General features: G+C 41.0%; 1 protein-coding gene across 1 annotated transcript in view; it reads right to left on the bottom strand.

The window, feature by feature from the left end:
• CAMKMT (calmodulin-lysine N-methyltransferase) overlaps positions 1-27,670 on the bottom strand; it is a 641,387-nt gene that overhangs the window by 47,221 nt on the left and 566,496 nt on the right. The window contains exon 10 of the mRNA XM_082249844.1: positions 2,492-2,623. Coding sequence (XP_082105970.1) covers positions 2,492-2,623 — 132 coding nt within the window. The remainder of the gene's footprint in view (positions 1-2,491; positions 2,624-27,670) is intronic.

The raw sequence follows: 27,670 nt of genomic DNA, 5'->3' as shown, positions 1-27,670 counted from the left end.
ACCCTAGCATAGGGAACAAACTTTTTAGCAACAGGGAATTTAAAAAAAACACATGGCCATTCACTAAAATTAGAAGAGAAGCAGTTTAACCTTAAACTGCATAAAGGGTTCTTTACTGTCAGAGCGGTAAGGATGTGGAATTCTCTTCCACAAGCAGTGGTATCAGCAGGGAGCATTGATAGTTTAAAAAACTATTAGATGGGCACCTTAACGACCACAACATACAGGGATATACAATGTACTATTGACATAAACACTTACACACACACACATATACACATCATAGGTTGAACTGGATGGACTGGTGAGCCTAGTAAATGAGGTAAAGCTTCACTTTACAAAGAATACCCAATCACATGCACCAAAAATAAAAATTAAAAAAACTGAATTTTGCTTGCACATGATTAGATAATGGAGGTCAGCAGAACTCTTCCTCATTTGCTAAGCTCTGGAGCAACTGCACTTGCAAAAATGAACAATCTATTTGCCTTTAGTAAAATCAACCCCTAAGTATATTTTTCTCTCATCTTGTATAATGGATCTTCCTTTTAGAGACATCAGATTATGTAAAAGTAGTTTTTAGGGGGACTGTAGGGAGCACAGTGTAAAGGCATTCATATTCTTACAGTGATCTCCATCAGTCTGATATATGGTTCCTCAACCAGGGTTCCCTGGAATGCTAGGGTTCCTCCAGAGATTGTTAGGGGGTTCCTCAAACAATGAACAATTTCTGCCTCTTAGATAAGTTACCATTGACACCACTGATCATTTTAGCCATCTATAAGGGTGTAATTCTTCCCAATGACCACAAGTTTAGTGAGCATTCTTCCCACTGACCATCACACTAGTGTATCATGAGTTGTAGATAGTATAGTCATATTTAGCAGGAGTTCTCTGAGACCAGAAAGTTATTTTAGGGTTCCACTGTGTTCAAAAGGTTGAGAAAGGCTGGTCTACTATAACATGTCTCCATATCTGATTGTCACTTGCAGCATCCATCCAGTCTCTTGTAACCACTGACTGTCTCCTGTAGCATGTCTGCAGTCTCTAGCAGTCTCCTATTATATAGCTATGAGTCTCCCACAGTCTTCTGTAGCATTACATACAGGGCTGCTGTTAGAAATCATGGGGCACCGTACAGTCTTCCTAATAATGCCCGCTCACTCCCTTGGGGGTGCAGCAGAACAGCAGCACTGACTTTATTTGCCTACCCCCCAAAATAAAAATAAATGTCCCTCCTCTAATCCCACCTCCTGAGTCCCTCTGTTGACCTGATGGGGTCCAGGGAAATGTAATTTAAGCCCTGGTAAGCAAGTTGGAGCGGGGGGTGTGGTCTAATAAAATCAAATTAATAATTTAGACAGAAATTAAATATATATATATATATATATATATATATATATATACACACTGTATAAAACAATAACAGGCCCCCCTGTTTAGCTGATGAGGCCTGGGCCCAGTACAATAGGACCAGTTGTACTGCCTTATCAGTGGCCCTGATTACATATGCTGAATATCATAAGCAGCCTTTGGTAATATCAGCAAACAATGATGCCCCTAAATCTTCTAAGTTGACTACCACTGCTATAGAATATCCGTGTATAGTGTACACTGGATAGTAAGTAGTAAGCTCTTTCTGGGAAAGGAATGATGTGCAAAGTCCATGGTTTTTGCAAAGCACTGAATTTGTTGTTGCAATATAAGTGAATGCAAATAACACACCATTCATTTATATTTTGTAAAATCTAGTCAGTACAAAAAAGTAAGATTTTCAAGCATATTATATTTTTAGCTATATATATATATATATATATATATATATATATATATATATATATATATATTAAGCTTCTGACTTTACCACTAACATGGCTGTGTGTGTTATATACCTATATATTATGATGGGAAGAGCACTGATAGCAGGGGCTTTATGTAAGCAAGCTTAGAAATCACAGATAAGTGCTTTTGACCTAAATCTTGTGGCTCCTCAATCTGACATCTAACCTCACAGCTGTGAAATGCTGTTTGAGATTTAGCACTTCGAATCTGCCAACTAACCCAGCCATAAAGCTTGCCGCGATAAGGATTTAAGTTATGATATAACACAATTAGACATCAGCCTTCTGTTTGTTTCAACACATACTGCCGCTAGATTAGCCTAACATTTGTTTATAGTCATTTTACAAGCTTGTTGATTCGGGGCTTATATGTGCTGTACACAATGCCTCCGACAAATAATGCAGCAAGATGACTTTTTTTTTTTCACTATGGTAACTCCAATAGAAGATCCTTCGGTTAAAACCTGCTAGACGTGCGGAGATAAAGGACGGTTTAACAGCAAAAACTAATCACATATAAAAATAGCGCTTGAGTAGCAGCACACCTTAGGACGGCTTTAATCAAACGTTTGTTACCTGCCAAAAAGACCATGATCTCTTCAAAATGCAATGTGGATTAAAGTATTATCTGTCGCAAGCAGAGAACCAACCTTGGAGTGGAAGTTGGAAATATACTCATCGTAATTTTCATGTCTTTGGATAGAAAAGCCAGCCGCCTCTGCTAGATTGCAGAACTGGTTTAAAGTGTTCCCTCTCTGAGGAGCAAATACCATTGCTTTTCCCTGTAAGGATAAAGAAGGAAAACATAAATAAATGTACTAGAAGCAAGTTGTTGGGCAAATAGCTTTACAATTAGAATACTGAAAAGCACACTCTTAAATGGTTGCATTCAGGAGGTAAGCTGGTATGAAAGAAACATTCCTCCCAAGTTAGGTGACTGGGCTTATTTTATATTTTAAATATTTATGAGATTGTAGCCAATTGGTTTGTAAGAAAAGCTGTTCATTTAAAGCATTCTTTCTCAACTGTTTACCCCAGAGGAACCTATAAAACTATTTTCAGGTCTCATGGAACCTCAACTGAAGCCAATTAATTGGAGGAAGTAGGAAAATGCTGCTTACATTGGTGGTTGGTGGTCAGCCAGAAGAATGCTCCTTACATTGGTGGTCAGCCAGAAGAATATCCCTGACCCTACAGTGGTGGTCACAATACCAAACCTACAGATAGCTAAAAAGATCATTGGTGTCCTGCTGCTGGATCTGCCAAGTGGCACTAGCCCAAGAACTATGCAGGCACCATTAAATGGGAGGACAATCAGACACAGATTGAGAAACCTTAAGCAACCCCTGGAGAAACGCAGGGTTCCATAGAACCCTGGTTGAGAATGGCAGATTTAAACTCAAGTCTGTCCTGAGAGAAAATGGAGGCTGCCGTTGCTGATCTCTCATTCTAAAAAAAGGCTAGTTAACTAGCTTAGGTACTTTAGGGTAACTTTTTTAAAGACAAATAGGCTGTTCACTTTGCAATGTAATTTGCACTTTGAAAGGGAATTTTCCCTTGGGTTAGTGAAGACGGTGAAGATTCGCTTTGCATAAATACCCATTCACATGCAAGAAATATAGGAAACTGTGTTTTTACTTGCACATGACTGGATAACGAAAGTCAGCAAAGCTTCATCTTATTTACTAAGCTAAGGGGAGATTTCCTTCAAATTCTCTTGTAGTGTTAAAGGAGAAAAGTGGCCAAAGCTATTGTGGCTATACTTTTCTTGTGGGTCACAGGAGGGCACATAGTTCTGCACTCCTATGACCCAGATTTAGCTGACAGCGGGTTAAAATCTGCTGTTGGCTGATGTCAAAGAGCCGGTCCAGGCTCTACAGAGACCCTGACAACAATGTTGGGACCCACCCATATATCTGACTGGCAGCTGACTCGGGCTCTCAGTATGCTGCTGAGAACCTGAGCCAGTCGCTCCTGACCCCTCCACAGCCTGGCGCTTCAATGAGCGCTGGAGGGGCAAAGCAGAGAGTTGGTGCTAACAGACACCATCTCTCTGCTCACTGAAGACTGATAACTGAGTATTCAGCAGTCTTTTATCGTTTGATTTTTGGTCTTAGAGATGGCAGTGAATAGATGCAGCATATGGCTGATGTTGCCTCTACCTAGGTGAGTATGATTGATTGTTTTATTTATTTATTTTTTTGAAAGCCCACACTACTTCTCCTTTACCAGCCTATTTCCCTTTAGTCACTACTCACAAACAATTATGTAACAGGAAGCTTTGTTTTCGCTCTGGTTGCACTAACTGCATATGTTTCTGAAGTTCATACATTAGTGGACAACTGCAGTTTGGTACATATGTGTAGCACAATTGATAATGAGACTCAGTAGATATGACTAAATTATGATCTTCAGCTCATCAATAGCTACATTGCTAACTTATTGAGCACTCTTACACAGCAAAAAGGTCACAAGCCCATTTAATCTCAGGTGTGTTTGTTTGCAATTACTTTAGTAAGTTTTAGTAGAAACCCAGTTTATTGCATATGGCAATATGTGAGGGGGGGGTGAGGTGTAGATCAAGATACCACCAGAAAATACAGTAGATCCCACATATCAGACTAATCATTAATCTTTTTTGGATCTATCTCAAAAGTCTCTCATCTTCACAGACTGTGAAAAATGTTGCACTTCATTTGGAAATCAAGGTCCCAGAGTCTGGAGGAAGAGTGGAGAGGCACAGAATCCAAGTTGCATGAGGTCCAGTGTTAAGTTTCCACAGTCAGTGATGATTTGGGGGGACATGTAATCTGCTGGTGTTGGTCCACTGTGTTTTATCAAATGCAAAGTCAGCGCAGCCCTCTATGGGGAAATTCTAGAGCACTTCATGCTTCCCTTTGCTGACCAGCTTTATGGAGATGCTGATTTCATTTTCCAGCAGGACTTGGCACCTGCCCACACTGCCAAAAGTACCAATACCTGGTTTAATGATCATGGTATCACTGTGCTTGATTGGCCAGCAAACTCACCTGACCTAAACCCCATGGAGAATCTGTGGGGTATTGTCAAGAGAAAGATGAGGGAACCCAGACTCAACAATGCAGAAGAGCTGAAGGTCGCTATCAACGCAACCTGGGATTCCATAACACCTCAGCAGTGCCATAGGCTAAATGCCTCCATGCCACTCTGCACCGATGAAGTAAGTCATGCCAAAGGAGCCCCAACCAAGTATTTAATGCATACTATACTGTACATGGACATACTTTTTAGTAACCAACGTTTCGGTAATTAAAATTTTTTTTTTTTTTTTTTATTGGTTTTATGTAATATTCAAATTTTCTGAGATACTGAATTTTGGGTTTATGCTAGCTGTAAGCCATAATTATCAAAATTAAAAGAAAGAAATGCTTTAAATATATCATTTTGCGTGTAACGCATCTATATAAAATATATGAACTTTTTTCATTGAATTACTGAAATAAATTCACTTTTTGATGATATTCTAAAGTTTATGAGATGCACCTGTATATTGAGTAGCACAAAAGGGCATGCCTAAATTGTAGGGTTCTTCTGTATACTGCATAAAATAATGGTCAGTGCATCTACCAGCATAAAGAAAATTACATTTTCTATCTACTACCAATGTACAAGGAGCAATTTATTTTTTTTATTAATAATGCATGCCAAAATAATTACACAGTAAAAATAGTATAACTAGTCTAGTTTTAAAGCCAGCACTGTAGCTATATAGAAAATAAGTTTCTCCTTACATATCCTCCCGAATGATACATTTATACTATTGATTCTAAAGGCTTGAGAACAAATTCTGTATTGTTATAAGGAGTAGGCAGTATTCACCTTCAGGTCACGTGCCCGAACATCAGGATTTGGAAGTGAGTGCTATGGAAGCCCAATTATTCTTGAAGTACGGGGTCACCAGACAATAAATATAATTAAACAAAGGGAGGAAATAGTGCTTGGCATTATAGCAGAGAAAATCTTGGGCAGAGTGTCTCAGCAAAAACCCATTAGAGGAGATTGAATCCACTACAAAAATTGTATTGAGCAGATCAGAATTGAACTGTGGAAAAGCTGCATCCATTTCAATCTGTGGAAGAAGTGATTTCTGTGCCCATCTCTTAAACACTCTGGGGATTGAAGCCATAGCGTCTAGCTCATAACTCAAGCTTAGAGTTACAGACAGAGGAGAGCGGATTTAACCAAAAATAAGAATAATATTTTAAAAGGTAGCAAGTGTTTTTCTATCAGTCATTGACCATCTGTATATGAATCAACCCTGCAAACCTCTTAATAGTTAATATGTATTACTGCAAGTTTCAGGTTTTCATGTTATTCTTCCCCCTCATTGAGGATAAAACATACACTGCAGATATTTAGAGATTGGATTTCCCAATCTTTCACTGTTACGGGTCTGTGAACTCTCACGCAATGGTCATTTATTCAAAGCTGCTCCTTTTATAGATTTGGAGCATACACATAGTGGAGGTCCTCAGCTGCTGTGCAAAGTTGAGGTTTTGGCTTCTTGTGTGTTGCTGTACCTCTAGGGAGCAAGGAGCTACCTCCAGATGAGCCTGCCCTCTGTTTGTAAATTGCTATATACTGTGTGTTCCATTGTTAGGAACTCAGATAGTTTAGAACAAACTTTCTCAAACTTTTTACTGTGAAAGAACCCTGGAAATAGATTTCAGGTCTCTGGGAACCCGAGAAAAAAATGGTTCTATTTACAGCTTATGGTACATTAGCAAGATCAGTAAAAAACAATGATAATAAACAAAAAACTAAAGAATGTGGCATACCTGGAGTATCTGACACCTAAAAGGGATCATTTTTTAACATCCCCCTGTTCTATCCAACAAAAGTGTTTTCAGGAATTCCTAAAATTAATGTGTATCAAATAATATTGGCCAGGAAATGAAGACATACTTTGGTGGTCAGTGTAGTACCCCCTTTACATAGGTGGTTTGTGGGGTAATGCCCCCTTACATTGGTGCTCAGTGAAGGTCAGTTGGGAGAATCTGTCCCTTATTGTTAATGTTAAAAGTAAGGCAATACCACGCTGCAAGTCTAGTGTTGGGCTCAGAGTTACAGCAAGGCCTCATTCCCTGAATTGGTCAGTTTTTTCGGCGATACTGCCCACAAAACACGACAGGATATTTTTGCCATGTTGTAATGCAAAGCATGTTTTCACCCCCCTCTAGCTGCTATTGCAGCTTAAAGTGATTGTAAAGGTTGTATTTATTTTTTTAAAATAACACACATGTTATACTTACCTGCTCTGTGCAATGGTTTTGCACAGAGCAGCCCTGATCCTGTTCTTTTTGGGCCCCCAGCTGGTGGTCCTAGCTCCTTCCCCCTGCTTATGGGGGCACTCAAGCAGGCTCGTTCCCGAGCCGCACTCCTGTGAATGGACATTGTCCACTCACACACAGAGTGCAGGTCGCCCCTCGATCCTGCTCTCTCCTCATTGGCTTACTGGCTTTGATTGACATTGCCATACAGTTGGTTCTGCCAAGTGACATTGGCCCCAGCACTATGCAGGCACAATCTAGTGGGAGGTCAATCCACCACTGCTCAGGGACCTCCTAGCAGCCTTTTGAGGAACCCTAAGGTTCCACAGAACCCTGTTTGAGAATGTCTGGTTTAGAGTTAAGGACCACATTTATCAGAGGTGCCTTGACGTCGCAAATTCATAAATGTATGCAACAAAAACCTCTGTTTTTAACCTGAGTAGCTGAAACAGTCTAGTTCATTGTGCTGGGGAAGCTGGGGGTAAGGTATGTATATTTATAACTTTTTTCATTTTACTGTGTCAATTAATCTATTATGGGAGTGGGGGCCTTGATCTTTCAAACATTTTTTGCCTTTTAGTGCAAGGTCTGCTTCAAATATAAATTTAGATATCTGATATTGTTCGTTATAACAGAGATCTGAAAGACAGACACTTCAAATAACTTGTCAGATTATTAATTAGGAGAATAATTAATTGATGGGTACATCATTAAATAGATTTATGGTTACACAGTTGAAGATAGTTACGGTATATAGATAATAGCTAATAGAAAGTTTGAGTATACCTAACTGACAGATAATGAACATATTAATAAAAATAGTATTGTTAGAAAGATAATGCAGATGGTTGATGTTTGATAGACACAAGAAAGTCTCTACAAAATAAGAGAGGTGGAGACCCTGTTGTAATAAGTGGACTTTGCTTTTTACACCCAAGCTGCTTTAGCGTCTATCTAATCTATCTATCTATCTATCTATCTATCTATCTATCTATCTATCTATCTATCTATCTATCTATCTATCTATCTATCTATCTATCTATCTATCTATCTATCTATCTATCTATCTATCTATCTATCTATCTATCTATCTATCTATCTATCTATCTATCTATCTATCTATCTATCTATCTATCTCCCGAAATCAGGTTGACCAATGTACCTATTTTTAGAATGACTGGAATGATCTAGCCACATTTGGGTTTGATACTACAAAGTTTCCACCTAGCAGAGCAGGTTATTCCTGTATTGTTGAAAACACCTCAGTGGGAAAGCAGAAATGAGAGTAAGTAAGTAGGCATCCAGAGAAGGCCCAGCACCAAGGGTGAAGGCTCTTTGTACCTCTTCGGAGGGGCATTATACATTCCACAACAGGTTACCAATAGCGAGGATCTTTAGGGACCTAATTCTTTCCACATTGATCTATCACCGAGCAAGTATCATTCTTACCACACTATACTTCCTGGGATTGGGCCTTACCTGTTACATATTAAATGTAAAAGGGCTGGTTACCGTTAAAGCTGAAATCCAATCTAAACAAACAAAGAAAATCTATATATATATATATATATAGGTATTCTGGGCCCAAACACACCACAATACAGTGTACTGCAATACTCCTTAATGCACAAAAAAAATGGGTGCTGCCTGAATTTTTTTCGCAGCTCAAAGCGCTGCAGTGTTTTAGAGTTGCGTTGGGGTGCACACAGCTTTGTTTACCACACATTATTTGATTTTTTTGATTCACAAGTGATGTCATTTAGCCCTTAGAGTACACAAAGTTAAGTTAAACTGTTTGTTAAGGTTCAGATTTTTTTTAATAACAAACATGTAATACTTACTTGCTCTGTGTAGTTTTTGCACAGAGCAGCCCCAATTCTCATCTTCTAAGGTCCCCTGCTGGTTTTCCTGGCCCCTCCACCTGCTGAGTGCCCCCATAGCAAGCTGCTTACTATGGGGGCACTCATACGTGCTCACTCCTGAGCCGCCTCTGTGTGTCCTTCACATCACTGGATCTGGATTGGTCACAGATGAGTAGAATAGGGGATGAGGGGGAACTGCACAGTGAAGGCGTTTTACCTTCAGGCATAGAATGCATGAATGTTAAAAACCTCAAGCCTTTACAACCACTTTAAATCCTTTTTAACTATGTATTTAAAATGTGGTGCTTTGAGCTTCCATTCGAATTTCAGGTAAAACCTACCTACTCCTAAAATTTCTCCCTCCCTACTCCTAACACCTATACTCACGAACCTGTGTAAGATGTATATTCTTACCTATTTTCAGGCCACTCTGGCCCAATCAGGTGATCTGGGTCCCTGTATCACCCACTGCAGGGGAGAGGAGGGAGAGTGCTGATAACTGATGGACCATTGAAGCCTACGGGTGACACCGCCGCTCCCAGGCATTACCAACTATTGCCAAAGCACTCTCTCGTCCCCCTTTCAGCTGAACCCAGCCGAATTTCGATCCTTCAATGGCCAGCCTAGATCATAGGATGTACACCTAAAATCTTTAATACATTTATCTCATAGCTAGTGCTATATTTTTCTTACTTGTGGAAATAATGAAGTGGTCTAAAGGCTGATAGGAAAGGTTGTCACTGCCACTGTTTATTGTAATTTCCAACTTTTGGTGTATTCTAGACTGGTAAAAGTATCATCCTGCTATACAGACTAAGCCATATCCCAAACTAGCTCTATTATCTTGGTATATAGCTTTTGTATGAGGAGGACCAGACATCAGAGTTGCTGAATCCTTTACAACTACTTAACTGGCAAAACATTGAAAATTGACTGATGTAGCACATTTTTACAGACAACCTCATCTATCACAGGAACTAATAATACATACTAAACATTTAATATTTTAATAGGTGTCGCGCTAATCCTAAATGTAAGCAGACCAGTCCATCAATATGAGAGTCCACGTGAGGAATTATGTCCACACCAGCCGATCGAAAGTGCTGAAAGAGAAAAAGGATCCGCCACCAAATGGAGTAACTAAATACTCTTACCATCAACCCAGACCCAAAGGGGTCAAGCAGCGCCAACAATACAGGTATACTGGAATGCAGGTAAACTCCACTCCTCCCCTCACAACTTCCTGGTATGGTAATCGATGTTAAACCTTGGTAGCCTCGCCACTCATAAGAAAAACAGAAATGCCCCTCATAGTGTAGAAAGTCTTAATCATTTATTAAATAAATAAAGAAAGCAGCTTATATTTATGTAACCGAGTTTCAGCGTTCTGTCATAACAAGTTCACAGCAAGTTCACAGACATTCGTTGGTTTCCCCACCAACAAGATGGCAGCTGCGTCCCTCGTCTGTGCATGCGTCAGCCAACCCGACGCGTTTCGTCATACAGTGACATCGTCAGGGGTGTGGCTAGACGGAGAAGCAGCACCAAAATATATCCAAGGGAGGTGGAGCAATCTAGCAGTGCCCGGAAGCAGACGCTTACCACAAGCGTTCCAGCCGCCGGAAGCTGTCTTTATACATACGAGGAGTAGCTACTAAGAAAAAGGCCTTCATACTAGAGCATATATTCCAATATGTAATCAACAGATGTATAATAGGCCCCATAGAGTACTCATTTAGAAATAAAGAATTGTGCGGCCAAAATATTCCAGGCCGCATGGACACCTAATCATATATACGACATGTTTGGTACAGCAGGTAATAAATGGTCGGATGCTATGGGTTTCAAGAGTTGATTCCGATTGGAACAAATCTCCTCTCCTGTTGACTGCAGTGTTCAGTTTGCATATGGCACATCTCCTACATGGATAAAAGCAACCCCTCTCCTGAAAGAAGGAAACCCTCTTGGGTGGATTCAAGATGTTAGGAGCCACCTGCAACCGCAAGGGAGGTACCCCCCTAAACATCACAGGAGGTGTATCCGGTAGGAGAGGGCCAAGCACACTGTCATTTTGCAGCACCTGCCAGTGCTTGCATAAGTTCTTCTTAACTGAATAATGCTGCACTGAGTATGAAGAAAAGAAAGCATGTTGGAAAGAATCATTCCTTTCTCTTACTCTCGGCTGCAGCAATTCAGTTCTCTCTCGTTGGTCTGCCCTTGTAAAGGCAATATCCAACTCGGCTTCATTATAACCCTTCTCCAAAAACTTTTTCCGAAGCGAAGAGGCCTCCCTTAAAAAGTCACCCCTATTAGAACAGTTTCGCTTGAGTCTTAGGAATTGACTGACAGGAACAGATCTCAACCATGCCGAATGATGGCAACTGGTGGTTTCAATAAATCCATTCCTGTCAGTCTCCTTAAAAAAGGTAGAGGTTACAATATGGCCATCAACCACTCTGATGTTTAGATCTAAGAAGTGTATCTCTGTTCTGCTACACTCGTACTGCAGAATTATGCCCTTATCATTGGCATTCAGGGTTGCCATAAATTGGCTCAAGGATTCAAAATCGCCATCCCATAGGAGGAGTACAAGCTCAGGCCTAGGTACATTTCTGACGACATCCTCCTCCCACCTGGCCATAAATAGATTGGCCATGCTCAGTGCAAATTTCGCGCCCATAGCTACCCCGCGATTTTGCCGATAAAAGGTGTAATTGAACCAAAAGTAGTTGTGGTTCATCGCAAAGTCCAACAGAGACAACAGGAACTCTCTTTGAAAGCTCAACAGTGTGTCCTGCTCCAAATAGTGGGCAACCGCTTCCCTTCCACGTTGGTGGGAAATTATAGTATATAGTGACGAAACGTCAGCAGTTGCCAGGATATAACTATCCTTCCAAGTTACGTTTGCAAGTTCATTAATGACCTGCGTGGAGTCTCTTAGAAATGAGGGCGTTTTAAACACCAAAGGCTGCAGAAAGCTATCAATGTACTTCCCCACCCGGGAAGTGACAGAACCAATGCCACCGATAATCGGTCTCCCGGGTGGGTGTACTGGGTCCTTGTGCACCTTCGGTAAATAATAGATGACCGGAATCCGCGGTGCTGAAGGCACCAAAAAGGCTTTTTCCTTTTTGGTTAATAATTTTCTTTGGAAACCACTATCTACTAGTGATAGTAATTCTGTTTTATAAATTTGGGTAGGGTTTCCAGCCAAAGGGACATATGTGTCCCGATCAGACAACAGTCTATTAATTTCAGCGTCATAGGCGGAGGTATCTAATATAACGATACCTCCCCCTTTATCCGCCGGCCTCACTATAATATCTTTCCTCTCCAACATTTTTTAACCCTTTATTGAAAGCTGGAATATTTCTTGGTTTCTTGACTTGCAATGAGTCAAGGTCCTTCGCCACCAGGTCTCGGAACACAATTAATATTTTAACATTGTGAAAGTTAAAAATATCAAGAACCAGAAAACAGGTCTTCCATTATAGATAAAAACTCAAAGGTTGAACCTACTTGTTTCAACACTTTGTCCGAGCATTCCCTAAAAAAAACTTCATTAAAACTGTTGGGGACTACTTAGCAACCAGCAAGCTTTAACACAATAAATAATTTGTCCAAAACTAGGTCACATAGATTATTAGCATAACTAGTGCAGTGTCAGGACTGTGTAACAAAATGTTCCTTCCATTGCTAATCAATAGATGCAAAACCCAGTCCAATAATTGTCAGTTGGAGTAAAAATAAGTCCCAGCATAAAATATACACCCAATTGTTGATGTTAGCAGGAATAAAAATAAACCATGCCATTGTTAGTGGGAATAAAAAAAAACCCAATCCAAACCCCATCACCCCACCCCACTGCCATCGTCATTTGGGTAAACCCCATCCATAGTATCAGGGGTAGCACAGATAAAACCCCAAACCAGATTTTTTGTTCAATGGTCACTTAGAATATGACTTGGTTTGCTCCCATGCTGCTGGCCTGGATCTTATCAGCTAACTTTTTGAACTGGACCTATGCTGTCACTGTTGATCAGAAGTTGCTCTGGCACTGTGTAGGAGTATCTTCTTGGGAGATTTGGTATCCTCAGCATTCCAAGACTCTAGCTATAGGGTCTTTGATTGCCTCCCTTGCCTATATTTTGGAGATGGTAGACAGGTTGTAAGCTAAGTAACATTTTTCTCCTAATAGTCTGAATGCACAACACTAACACACCCACAAAAATGACAGCTATTTTTAGCTGAGAGCCAACGAGATTTAAATATTGCAGCTGCTTGCCTTTTTTTTGTTTGTGCCACATTTTTAAATGGGGGTGAACGGTCAAACTAAAAAACAGACCTTCTTTTTTCATGAAAAGTTCTGCTTTAATATTAATAACGCAAACCACTTTTGCAATTGGAATGCCAGTGTTGCAAAGAAAATCTTTGCAACAAAGTATCTACAGCTAAAAATTTGGTTTTGGAATAATTTATTACTGCATTCAGGGGTTTTTCCTACAGTTGACTTTACGCTATAACATTTAGTACCTTTTTCATTAATCACGTAATACTTGGAATGAATGCCTTTTGACTGAGGAACAAACATACAGTTAAGCGAAGATATTTGAGTGTCAGACACAGGCTTGACAGACGAAAATTCTAGTCGAAGTGGATTGTGCTGTGAAAGGGCTGTGCAATGTCTGATTTGTTTTCACAATGCTTACCACCTGCGAAGCCGCTCTGATAGAACACAGGTTTTCACTTTAACTCTGAGATGAAAGGCGTGCTCTTGGTTATGCCTTCAGTCTACTGCAATGTGTTGCTAAACTATATTCCTGCTGTTCTTCAAGAATTGATGGCGAGTTTATTTCTCCTTAGGTTGCAGCTCTTGGCGGATCAGCTTTGAGTTTTTAATATACAGCGATGTGCACCACCTGTGAGACAGTTCCGATGGGACACTGAGTTCATCTCCAGCTTCAGGCTGGAAAATGAAAGATTTTTCCTGTGCTGGGCAGGTTCTGTTTTCAATCCCCTGCCTTGCTGGGTTATTATGTATCACTGCTTCACTCTGTGAAATGGCCCCAATTGTTGACACACTTTTCACCAACACATTGCTGGTAATAATATACATTCAGAAATGGCTGCTGGGTTTACCAGTTATGTTAAACGTGGGTTTCCGGTGAGATGTTGTCAGTCATGAAGGATGGGGTAGGTGTTTTTAATAAGGCATTCCTTTTTTTTTTACAACATAGCAAGACATTTTTTTTTTTGCACTTTTCTGGTGTCTATAATTTAGCAACATTGATGAATGAAGGGATTTAAAAGTGTGATTGAAAACCACTGATGGGATGTAAAGTGTCTTACCCTTAAAAAAAAACTGTAGTACTGTTTGGCCATTTTTTAATCTGCACAATATTGTCAGACGGTGTAGTTAGAATCTGACCTCACTTTTCTCTACTGCAGTTAAAACAATACAGTTTGCAAGTGAAGACATCTGTGGCTACTGGAACCAAGTAAAAATATATCCCATGCTTAACTGCCATCTGAAACTCTCAAGATCTGGAGAGTTGTCTCTTAGCTCTGCTGGAACCCCTTGCTCTGTAGAAATCAACTAACTGGAGTGTCCCCCACTCTAAGCTTATGTTACTTTGGAAGTTCCCAGCTCCCCCAAACCTAGAGCATTGCAAATTCTTAATTCATTCTCTTTTTCCTTTGTATAAAGCAGCCTACAACAGCAGAGGTAAATTCAGTAGAATACGGTCCCCTTGGCTGGAGTCTCCAGACACACCTACATCAAATAACGATTATCTGGTAAACAACAGGCTAACAGATCCCTGCCAACTGAGAACCCAGTACAGATCAGAAACTGAAGTTGGGTGCTCCATTAAAAGAAACTCATTGGAGTGTCCCCCATCCAAAGCTTATGTTACTTTGGAAGTCCCCAGCTCCTCTATCCCTGAAGCATTGGAAATCTGTTATGAATTTTTTTTTCCTTCACATGAAGCAGCATACAACAGCAGAGGATGTTTGGGTAAATTCAATAAAATATGGTTTCCTTGGCTCAGCAGAGAACCCAGCAGAGAATAGAAACTGAAATTGGGTGTTCCTTTAAAAGAAACTCATTGGAGTGTCCCCCCACCTTAAACTTATATGTATGCATTATTCAGCACATTCATGGAACACCCTCAGCTGTCGGGCAGAGTTTATTATTACCTCCTCAGTTCAAGCCAGGTATGTTTAACAAGATTACTGAAAAGAGCCTCCTCTTGCCCCAGAGATTTAGGTGTTGGCTCCTTTTTTCGATCCCCTCTCACATCTTCACATGCCAAATAGTCCCTAATGCAGTGGTATTTTTTGTGAGTGGAACACACTCTGCTTGGAAATCTAAAGGCCCGCACACACGATAAGAAAATCTGAAGGGAAATTTCGTCCGAGGACCGATCTGCCGATTTTCGGATTTTTAGTATGGTGCTTTCGACAGCCGACTCCGACTTTTCGACCGACAAAATCCTGATGTGCAGACTATATCATTTTTGTCGTCCGTCAAAACAACGTCCGATTTTCGTCTCATTAGTACAGATTTTGATGGAAAAATATCTTAAGAGCAAGACTAGGCATGCTCAGAGACGAAAGAACACATACAAAACAATCCAACACATGACATCACTTCTGAAGTAGAATTCTGTCGTTCGAAAGAAAATAACCTCTTCACTTTGCACATCAGACTAGCATGCCACAAAAAACGGATGACAGATCGTTCGATAATCTGATCGGGGCTTAAGTATGCCAGATTCCCTGCCTCTGTTAGGTTTTTATTGGCGTATGTGTTCCTTTTCGCTAGGTAGATTGACCTTTTCTATATGGCCTGGTGATCACAGAAAGTGATGGGAAATTCAAGATTTTATAAATTTCCACAAAACAGGAGGTGAGGAAAATGATCCAATGGGGATAACTGTTCTTGTGACAACTATTGCTGGGGGGCTGTTGAGGGAAGCCTGTACTGAGAGAAATTCATAGCCGACCACTACTAACCTACTGCTGAAAATGCTAGTTCTTTGGCAGTACTATGAGATGCGGGCCTCAAACAAGCATATAGATCAAGGACAGAGTGAAGATAGCACAAACAACTTTGAAGACTCTTTTGTTTTTATGATCCAGGAAATCCTCTCTATTTACCACCCTTTTTTTATAGGGGAGTATTATAATATAACATATATAAAAACATATTGGTTGCCACTTTGTAGGTTACAGACAATATGTAGAAGGCATCTACTCCTGAGGAAGAGAAGATAATGTTCAGGAAACTCGTTGAGTTTTAGGATGCATTCCCTCCCTTCTTTTGTTGGATGTGTTCTTTGAAATATTCTATGAAAATTATTATTTTAAGAATTGTATAATTTATGTTAATGTTTGTCAGGTATAAGAACCAACTTGTTGTTTTTAACCCTCTGATGTATGTATCAACGATTTCATGTGTTGTTGAATAAATCGATAATGCATAACCCAGCTTTATGTCATGCTTTATTTAAAATCCCAAGGACAAAATAATTGTTTGTATTATATATGTTGAATAGGGAGAGAGGCATTACATTTCAGGTACCAGGTCACCATTTTTTGTTGATTGAACTATTCAGATTGTTTTCTGAATAGTTTTTGAATTTGAATTTGAGAGATTTTTTAATTTCCTGCACACGTCAGAACAAATGGAAAACTGGAATCACTGTGTACATATAATCTTTGCCTGCTGTAGACTGCCAATGAAATCTATATAAGAGGAAATGTAGATGACTATAGCACACTCATCAATGAGCCACTAGACTTTACCCAGTCCTAAACATTATGGTTCTATTTAGATCTCTTATGTTGTGGCATAATGTGGTAATGCATATAAGTGGAGTGCATTGCAGTGCCATTCATTAGGAATGAGACCCCCACACACCTAGCCAGTGCACCACAACATGTGCATTTTAGCAAACCCCAACCCACATACGGGAACCATCTGTGCCTTGCAGTTTGTTGTTTGCTGTGTTGGGAAAAATGGTGGAGGTCTGTTCAAACCTGGGTTGCAGTGCAATCGCAGGCCCTTTTAACAGGAAATACCCTGCGCTAATGCACATGTGGTAACACACAAAACCAACCTGAATCTACTGTCAATGATTTTTGCGGTTCTGTTGATGATGTTATATTCACAGAACTTAGTTAAGCAGCAACTTGGCTTGGCTCATTAGGATTGAGCGTACCAAAGACGAAAAGGATTTGCAGGGGAATTTGCACTTTGCAAGGAAATTTTCCCCAGAGCTTAGTGAATGTGGTGAAGTTTCACTTTGCATAGAATACCCAATGACGTGCAAGGAAAATAAAGAATAAAAAAACAGCATTTTTAGTTGCACATACTGTATCTGGATGAAGAAAGTCGGCAGAACCTTACCTCTTTCACTAAGCTCTAGGGTAAATTTTGTAGCAAAGTGGGTCTAATCAGTAAAGAGTTGCCTAGAGGCAATTAGTCAGCAAGGCAACAGTTTACTTATATGCTTACAATTACCATGGCAACTAGCGAATGTGGTTCAGCAGTGCTGTCCTCATGAACTATAGTCACACTGTTTAAGTGAAGAACTGTACTAACTCTTGACAAATGACTGATGATATCAGTGATAAAAATTTGTCTTCTATAAACAACCGGTGGTTTATAAAGCATCATATGCAGCAAGACTGGATATGTTGGACACTAGGGGGTTTCATTACTAAAGCTTGAGAGGGCAAAATTAGTCACAATTCTGTAGAGAAACCAATCTGCTTCTAACCTCAGCTTGTAAAGTATATTTAAGCTTTAGAAATAAAACCTGGAAGCTGATTGGTTTCTCTGCAGAATTGTGACTAATTTTGTCCTCTCTAGCTTTAGTAAATAAACCACTTAGAGCCCATTCACACTGCCGCGACTTGTCAAGCGACTTGTCAGCCTGACAAGTCGCGGTCGGTCGCGGTCCATTGAGTAGTACAGGACCCGTTCTAATAGGAGCAACACAAGTCGCTCCGACTTAGAAAAAGGGTCCTGTACTACTTTGGGGCGACCTCAGAGCGACTTGAATAGACTTCCATTATGTGAAGTCCCTGAAAGTCGTGCCGAAGTCGCGGTGCACAGCGGTGCACGCGACTTCACAGGTCGCCCCCCGAAGTCGTGTCGCCTCAGTGTGAACCGGCTCTTAAGGAGAACCTTTTCCCCTTAAGTGGTTAACTGTTTACCATGGAGTGAAATAAAAGCGTAAAGATGTGATTAGTACCAGTAATGTATCAGCTTTCATCTTCTAACCTCAACTGGAAAAATGTTGACTGAAATCTGAATTGATGTCATTGGCAACACCACTATTTGCATTTCCTCCTGGTTTTATAATTTATCTTTGGGAGATTCTGCCAGACAAGCTATTAGCACAGTTTGACTGTGGCACATACCAAACTCAACAGATTAAACCCTTTTCAACTGTAGCGCATTGTGCTCTTTCTTGAATCACAAGGCAAATAGGTGCTACTCTTTGTCTTTATGATACAAGACATAATACAAGCTATAACCAGGGGTGGGGGGTAAGCCATTCTATTATGCAGTTCTTATTGAATTGAATTGATATTGAATCTTCTCTCCTCAAACACTAGACAATACAATATTTCAGGTGTGTCTTCTGAAACCCTAGTTCACACATGTGCCAAATGTGTTGTAATGCTTTGTCAATATCTATTATCATTAACTGCAGAGGTACAAAGTAACATCTCTAAGAATGTTTGCCTTCTATTGTTATGAGTATGCATCCATGGATTTACGAACAGAAGTCTAATGTAAACTAGCAAACCAATCTGAACTCAACTACAAATGATATAACTCAATAAGTGTGCTCTGAGCTCCCTGATATTCATCCGTGAATGATAAGCCGCCTTGGCAGCTACCAAAATCTTTGGAGCTTGAACTTCTTCACCCTGTGCCAGCCGCGCAATAAACTAAGAACTACCTACAAACAAATTTACCAAGGATTAATAGAAAACTTTTTGTGTGGTTGTTTATTTAGACCAGGGATCCTCAAACTACGGCCCTCCAGCTGTTGCGGAACTACACATTCCATGAGGCAATGTAAAACTCTGACATTCACAGACATGACTAGGCATGATGGGAGTTGTAGTTCCTGAACAACTGGAGGGCCATAGTTTGAAGACCCCTGATTTAGATGGTAATAAAACAAGCAGAGATATCACTGAATATTCACTGTATTAAGGTAGGAGTGAACACCATGCCTTGGTCATACCATGAGGCTTTGGGCTACATATGCACATGAACCGCGTGCCATGCGTAAATACACCAAAGTTTAAACACCCACCTACAAAGCAAAGGTAATGAGAAGCATAGCTGTAAAATATGCTTTACCGATGTGTATTACACTTTGCTTGCTTCAGGACTCTGGGACGTTTAATTGATCTTTACGTGACCTTATGTGGCCTGCTTTAATCTACTGAACCCTTTTGCCATTCTGAAATTGTGCTAATCTTGGTGTTGATTTCTAAATTTTGATCTTGGTCAGTCTCCTTTCCCATATATTTTAAAAGTGGTATAGACATTTTTTAAATGAACTCCCTGCAGGTTTATGCCAGAATGCCATAATGTTCTAGTATGCACGGCACTACTACATTATGACGGACTTAGTCATAATCCGTCCATTATGACGGAGTCCTCCAGCATTGAGCTGTCAACACTCCCGATGCATCTATGTTCACCCGATCTTCATTCCGGGTTTGTTCTCTCTGCCTGTTTGAATGTCCAGGCTGCAATAAATCAGTGCCCGGCATGTACATAGGAGTTACTATCGCAACTTGGCATTCACTAAAATCATGGCACACTCAGAGTGCCATGAATGCATAGCGTACTGCGCATACACCAGTTACGTCATTGGCTGGAGCCTACTGGTAAGGCTTAGTATAAGCTTGCATACAGGTAAAAGGTTAATACCACTATAAAGCGTTACTAAACCCAGGAGCCTGCATTCAATATATCTGGTCTGCCACAGTACACAGAACATGGAAATGCAATTACAGTGCCTTGCAAAAGTATTCACCTCCCTTGGCATTTTTCGTGTTTTGTTGCCTCACAACTTGGAATTAACATGGATTGTTTGAGGATTTGCATCATTTAATTTACAGAACATGCCCACAACTTTGAAGATGTTTTTTTTTATTGTGAAGCAAACAACAAATAGGATAAAATAACAGAAAAAGTCAATGTGCATAACTATTCATCCCCTTAAAGTCAATACTTTGTAGAGCCAGCTTTGGATAAGTCTCTATGAGCTTGGCACATCTTACCACTGGGATTTTTCCCCATTTTTCATTGCAAAACTGCTCCAGTTCCTTCAAGTTGGATGGTTTGCGCTTGTGAACAGCAAACTTTAAGTCTGACCAAAGATTTTCTATTGGATTGATGTCTGGGCTTTGACTAGGCCATTTCAACACATTTACATGTTTCCCCTAAACCACTCAAGTGTTGCTTTAGCGGTGTGTTTGGGGTCATTGTCCTGCTGGAAGGTGAACCTCCCTCCTAGCCTCAAATCACGCACAGAGTGGTATAGGTTTTGATCAAGAATATCCCTGTATTTAGCACCATCCATCTTTCCCTCAATTCTGACCAGTTTCCCAGTCCCGGCTGATGAAAAACATCCCTACAGCATGATGCTGCCACCACCATGTTTCACTCTGGGGATGGTGTTCTTTGGGTGATGTAATGTGTTGGGTTTGCGCCAGACATAGCGTTTTCTTTGATTAGCGAAAAATTAAATTTTTGTCTCATCAGACCAGAGCACCTTCCTCCATACATTTTGGGAGTCTCCCACGTGCCTTTTCGCAAACTCAAAATGTGCCATTTTGTTTTTGCTGAAAGTAATGGCTTTCTTCTGGCCACTCTGCCATAAAGGCCAACTCTATGGAGCGTACGGCTTATTGTCCTCCTATGTACAGATACTCCAGTCTCTGCTGTGGAACTCTGCAGCTTCTCCAGGGTTACCTTAGGTCTCTGTGCTGCCTCTCTGATTAATGCCCTCCTTAATTAATTTTGGTGGGCGGCCGTCTCTTGGCAGGTTTGCTGTTGTGCCATGTTCTTTCCATTTGGTTATGATATATTTGATGGTGCTCCTGGGGATCATCAAAGATTTGGATATTTTTTTATAATCTAACCCTGATTTGTACTTCTCAACAACATTTCCCTTACTTGTTTGGAGGGTTCCTTGGTCTTCATGGCAGTGTTTGGTTAGTGGTGCCTCTTGCTTAGGTGTTGCAGCCTCTGGGGCCTTTCAAAAAAGGTGTGTATATGTAATGACAGATCATGTGACACTTAGTTTGCACACAGGTGGACATCATTTCACTAATTATGTGACTTCTAGCAGTTGCTTTCACATGTGGGGGAATGTGGGGGAATGTGTGAGTATTCGTGACCCATATCTGGACTTGCATACCATGCTCGGGAGTGTTTCACCATCTAGACCACTGTTTTACTAGCTGGAGTTTTTTAGAGTTTACTTGATTATTCTTCCATTGCATGCTATGTAGTCGGTTAATACATCCTTTCTCCAATATATGTATTGCTATGTAAAACCTATGCAATAAATCCTGTACGATATACTATGTATAACTGTAAAGTTTAAAAAAATAAGAAGCTTAAAAAAAAAATGATGTGACTTCTGAAGGTAATTGGTTGCACCAGAGCTTTTTATGGGCTTCATAACAAAGTGGGTGAATACATATGCACATGCCAATTTTCTGTTTCTATTTCTAAAAAATAGTTTTAGGTATATATTTTTCTCATTTCACTTCATCAACTTAGACTATTGTGTTTTGATTCATCACATAAAATTCAGATTAACAAAACACTGAACTTAAGGCTGTAATGTAACAAAAGAGGTAAAAAGTCAAGGGGGGTGAATACTTTTGCAAGGCACTGTATTTTAGTAAATATAAACGTATAATTACCTTTTCTCATCAGCAGTATATAGCAGTCTTGTGACTTCTATCAGTGTCTGGCTAAGCACTGGTTAAAGCTTGTAGGAGAAGTTTTCATTTTCCTCTGACTATCCTATGAGGCTGCAGGACCCCTGCAGATCACATGTACCCTCCAACCCCCCCCCCCCCCCCAAAAAAAAAGAACTCTCTAGTAATACACACCAAACTGAGCATGTGTAGTGTGCCTCCAAGGCTATGTTCTATCAGCAGATTAGATTGGGAACAGTAAAAGAAGAGGAGAATCGGAGAAGACAGCATCAAACAGCCTTTTTATACAGTGCGGAGGATTAACCCCTTAGGTTTACAGTGAGTATAACAAGCATGCTTTACTGCATATACAGACAATATGATTTTATTGTTGTGGGTTTAGTAGCACTTTAACCACTTAACGACCAGCCACGTAGATCTACGTCGGCTGACTTTGAGTGGTTATACCGGGATGATGCCTCTAGCTAGAGGCATCATCCCGGTACCGTTGTTTGAAGCCGGCGGTCGGCTTTCCGTCGGTAACGATCGATGCGGCTCGGGAGCCGCTCGATCGTTACCCGGGGGGGCGGGAGGGGACGCCCCCCCCCCCTCCCGCCGCCTTCCGCGGCTTTGCTCGGGGCTCCCGTCCCACCGGGAGCCCCGAGCACCCAGCCGGCACGTCCGCCGGCTGGATGGAGTCCCGATGAATGCCGGAAATGGCATCGATCGGGTCTCCGATGACGTAACCCGGAGGCGGCGTCCATGACGTCACATCCGGGTTACCGTGCCGCAAAAGGCGGCAGATTTAAAAAACGGCTGTATGCAAAAATGCCTTTTTTGGCGTTTTGCATACAGGGAAGTGTAGTGGAGGGGTCTAGGGTCTTTTAGACCCTCGATCCCTCCATAAAGTGTACCTGTCACTACATATTGCTGTCACAAGGGATGTTTACATTGCTTGTGACAGCAATAAAAGTGATCAGATTTTTTTTTTTTAAAAAACCTGTAATAAAGTTAAAAAAAAAGAAAAAATAAATAGGAAAAAAAAAAAAAAAAAAATTTAGCCGCCCCCGTCACCGTTAGCTCGCGCACAAAAAAAAACGTATACGCAAGTCGAGCCGCAAATGAAATCGCTGTTCAAACCACACATGTGAGGTATCGCCGCGATCGCCAGAGCGTGGGCAATAATTTAAAAAAAAGAGCTACACTCTAACTCAAAACTGGTAACCGTTAAATAAATTTAAAGCGTCGCAGATTGAGATCTCTATTGACCGTAGTTTGTCGCCATCCCACGGGGGGGGCGCAATTTTAAACCGTAACATGTTTGGTATCTATTTACTCGGCGTGACATGTTCTTTCACAATATACAAAAAAAATGGGCTAACTTTACTGTTTAGTATTTTTTTAAATTAGTGAAATGTGATTTTTCAAATTTTTTCCAAAAAAATGGCGTTTTAAAGACCGCTGCGCAAATACCGCGTGACAAAAAATTTTGCAATGACCGACATTTTATTCTCCAGAGTCTTTGCTAAAAAAATATATATAATGTTTGGGGGTTCTAAGTAGTTTTCTAGGAAAAAATACTGGTTTTAACTTGTGAACAAAAAGTGTCCGAAATAGGGCTGGGGGTAAAGTGGTTAAACCTGATTCTGGTTATACAGTATTTTCGGCTGTTGCATGATATTTTGCCTTGTACACCAACTGAAATCCTGTCTAGTACTGACCCAGTGATGTTCTAGTTAGGTTTCTTTTTCCAGTTATGTTTCTTTTTGTTGCCCGGGACCTCACCTGGCAAATCTCCTTTCTTTTGCTGATTTGGGTCTACTCTTCATTATTTACCTTCTTTGGCACTTTTCCCACTGTAGAGTATTTCCAATTAAGTTCATCTAAACTATCACGTTTCTTTCCAACTATAACAAATTAGTACTAGCTGCATTTTATCTAGGCCAGCCGAGACATCCTGCTGTATGACCAAAGACTTAAATTTTTTTCACTGTTTTAAGGCCAATAAAGCTAAAACCTAAAGCAGGGTTTCCGGCCACAAAATCGACATAATCGATTTTGGGCCATCCGCTTGCTCTTGGCCACCTGAAAAACAAATGGATAGTTACAATTTTTATTTTGTTTACTTACCTTGTTATTGAAGAAAAATATACTCACCTTTCTTCCACTTCCTCCCTCTGCGGCCGCGGCCCGCGCCGTCACTTCCTCTTTGCATTGATTCCTGGGAGCTGAACGTCATCGCTCCCAGGAATCAATGCGCTTGCACCGGCCCCACTCGTCACTTCCGGTGCGGCGCCTCATTCCCTGCTAAACAGCTTCTGGGCATGCCCAGAAGATGTGGAGGGATGAAGTGCCCGCACCGGAAGTGACGAGCGGGGCCGGTGCAGGCACATTCTGGGAGAAGAGGACACGGAAGAGGACGCAGAAGAGGACGCTCTGGCTTCAGCTGCCCACATCCGAGATGGCAGCACTGGAGAAGAAATTTTCAAGGTGAGTATTTCTTCTAAAAGGTAAGTGCGACCCGGGACAGTACAGAGGCTATCCATTGTGGAATTTACTAGCCCTGACTGTCCCGGGGGTATTTTTAGCTAAATTTCACCCCTGTGGCCGGAACTCCGCTTTAAGGTTTCTTCCCAGTCGATATGCCTGGATTGAGTTCAAACTGAAGTCTGTCATGAAGAATCTCGAAAGATGTCTAATACCACTTTGCAGAATTACAGGTTATACCCATTCGACATAAACTATAATAATTAGCATGCTTCTTTGAAATGTTTCAAAAATACTCAATTGCATCTCCCACCTCATAAGTGCATCCAACTTCAGCATCATTTATGATAATTTAGCCAAAGATAAAAAGCAAATGTGAACATATTTCCTCCATTAGACTTTTTTTTAAATATATTAAAACATATCTATGAATAATTACTGTAACCATTGCCCCCCTTTTTTTATAGGAAAAGATGCAACTGCTTCTGAGTGCAGTCCAAATTAAGACAAGTTGACCTTGTCGAAAAACCTACCCATTCATTGCCTTGGAATCATTTACTTCTGAACAAGAGGTGTAAAGCCTTTTAAAACTTTGATCAATTTTAATTGGGATAATGGTGATCTACCAGCCATAGCTTTGCATTTTAACCACTTAACCCCCTGGAAGATTTTATATCCATTGCGACCAGGGTTTTTTTTTTGCGATTCGGCACTGCGTGACTTTAACGGGCAATTGCGCGGTCGTGCGACGCTGTACCTAAACGAATTTGACATCCTTTTTTCCCAAAAAACAGAGCTTTCTTTTGGTGGTATTTGATTACCTGTGCGATTTTTACTTTTTGTGCTATAAACAAAAAAAGAGCGTCAATTTTGCAAAAATAACAATATTTTTCAAATTTTTTTATATGAAATTCCCCCCCAAAAAAATGTAAAAATCAAAATTTTTTAACATTTTAGGCCAATTTGTTTTAGGCTACATATGTTTGGTAAAAAAAAAAAAATCGCAAAAAGCGTATTTTGATTGGTTTCGCAAAAGTTATTGCATTTACTAACTAAGGAAAAGATTTCTGTCATTTTTGGTGTTTTTTTTAATGTGTAATGGCGGCGATCTGCAATTTTTTTGCGGTACTGCGACATTGCGGCGGACAGATCAGACCCTTGACTGACATTTTTGACACTTTTGGGGTTACCAGTGACATTACTACAGTAATCAGTGCTATATATATGCACTGTTAATGCAATGACACTGGCAGGGAAGGGGTTAACTTTATTGGGGAAGGAGGGCTTAAGTGTGTCCCTAGGGGCGTGCTTCTAACTGTGATTGGACATGGCTACTGGTGTAGGAACAGTGATCAACGGTACAGTAGAACCGTATGATCACTATTCCTACACAGGGGAGAATGACAGGCGGCTTGTTTACATTAGCCGCTTGCCTTTCTCCCTTCCCGGCAGACTATCACGAGTGACCGGCGGACATCGGGTCCGCCGGTCACACGCACGGACTTCCCAAGGAACGAGCCGGGGGGGCGCGCGCCTCGGCGGGCGCGCGCTATTGGCTCTAAAGCAAGTGACAGGCGAGTGACGTACCCATACGTCACTTTGCCTGGCCGGGGCTGACTGCCGCAGTATATGTATTTGCGGCGGTCGGCAACCGGTTAAGTGACTAAGGGGGAAAAAAAGCATGTTCCACATTTAGTGGCCAGCAACATCTTCCAATGATCCTTGAAACTAATTAATTATTTCAGTCTTGGGTCCATGCTGATGGATTGATTATCCAACTGGCTTCTCATATCTCTCAGGAACTCCACAGTATGAGCTCCCTGCTGGTGACCATCTATGCCCACCCCAGCTGTACTGCGTCTGCTCCATTCTCCAGGATGTCAATTGAACAAGCAGAATTCTATTCTAGTAGGCATGACAGGAAGGTAGAGCTGAGAGCACAAGAACAGAACTGGCCTGCCAAAAGTCCCCCAGAAATATCACATAAAGAAGGCTACTGCAATACCCTAAGAGACCACTAAGAGACAAAGGAGTTGATTTACTAAAGGCAAATAGACTGTGCACTCTGCAAGTGCAGTTGCTCCAGAGCTTAGTAAGTGAGGTAAAGCTTCACTTTGCAAAGAATACCCAATCACACGCAAGGAAAAAAAACAAAACAGCATTTTTGCTTGCACATGATTGGATGATGGAAGCCAGCAGAGCTTCTGCTCATTAATTAAGCTTTGAAGCAACTTCTCTTGCAGAGGGCAACTTTTTTTTTTTTTTTTTAGATAGATAGATTGGTGAGGAATTAGAACCCCTATCAGGTTTTATTGTTACCTGTGTCAACAGGACTGAAAGTGAGGTATAATCCACATTTTAGGTTGTCACCAGAACAGAAATAGAGGGGTAATCTTCCAATGAGGACACTAGTTCTGGTGACAACCAGAACTAGTGTCCCCAAAGGGAATGTCGTTTACTGCAGAAAATTCTAAATGGCAGGGAGAAGGGCTGCCTGCCCTGGCACTCCAATATCATGAGATGTGTGTGTGTGGGGGGGGGGGGACTTTACAAGGAGATTGACGGGGGGGGATTTGTGCTTGTAAGGGGGAATTTTAGGGAGGGGGTGTAGGGGGTGTTGTTCTAGGAGACAACATTTAGGGGAGAATGCTAGGAGTTTTTTGGGGGTATTTGTGTTTGGGGGGATGGGGGGGAGAGGATTAGTGCAAGAAGGGTGGTTTTGAGGGGGTTTGTGTCAGAAGAGGTGATGTGCTGGAGGGGGGAATGGATTTGTGCTAGGAAAGGAAACAGTTTTTTTTTGGGAGGGGGGGGGGGGTTGTGCTATTAAAGATTATTGGGGGGGGGGTATTTGTGTTAGGAGGGGATTTTTTTTGTGGGAGGGGGGTTTGTGCTAGGAGGTTGGATTTGGAGTGAATGAGTGAGGATGTGTACCGGGACAAGAAATTTGAGGGGTAGAGAATTTGTGCTAGGAGGACTGATTTTTTTTGGGGGGGGGGTCAATTTATATGGAGGGATTTGCCGGAAAAAATTGTTTGGGCTGCAAAGGGGGATGGGGGGCAAAGATTTGTGCTTGGAGGGATTGGGGGGTCAATTTATACGAAAGGATTTGTGGAGAGAGAGAATCTGGGCTGCGAACTGGGATGGGAGGGCAAAGATTTGTGCTTGGAGGGGGGATTTAAGCAGGGGGTAAATTTTT

This window comes from Pelophylax lessonae, assembly GCF_965119305.1.
Source record: "Pelophylax lessonae genome assembly, chromosome: 3".
NCBI classification, from domain to species: Eukaryota; Metazoa; Chordata; class Amphibia; order Anura; family Ranidae; genus Pelophylax; species Pelophylax lessonae.
The sequence above is the reverse complement of the archived record's forward strand: the minus strand, read 5'-3'. Positions and strand labels throughout refer to the sequence as shown.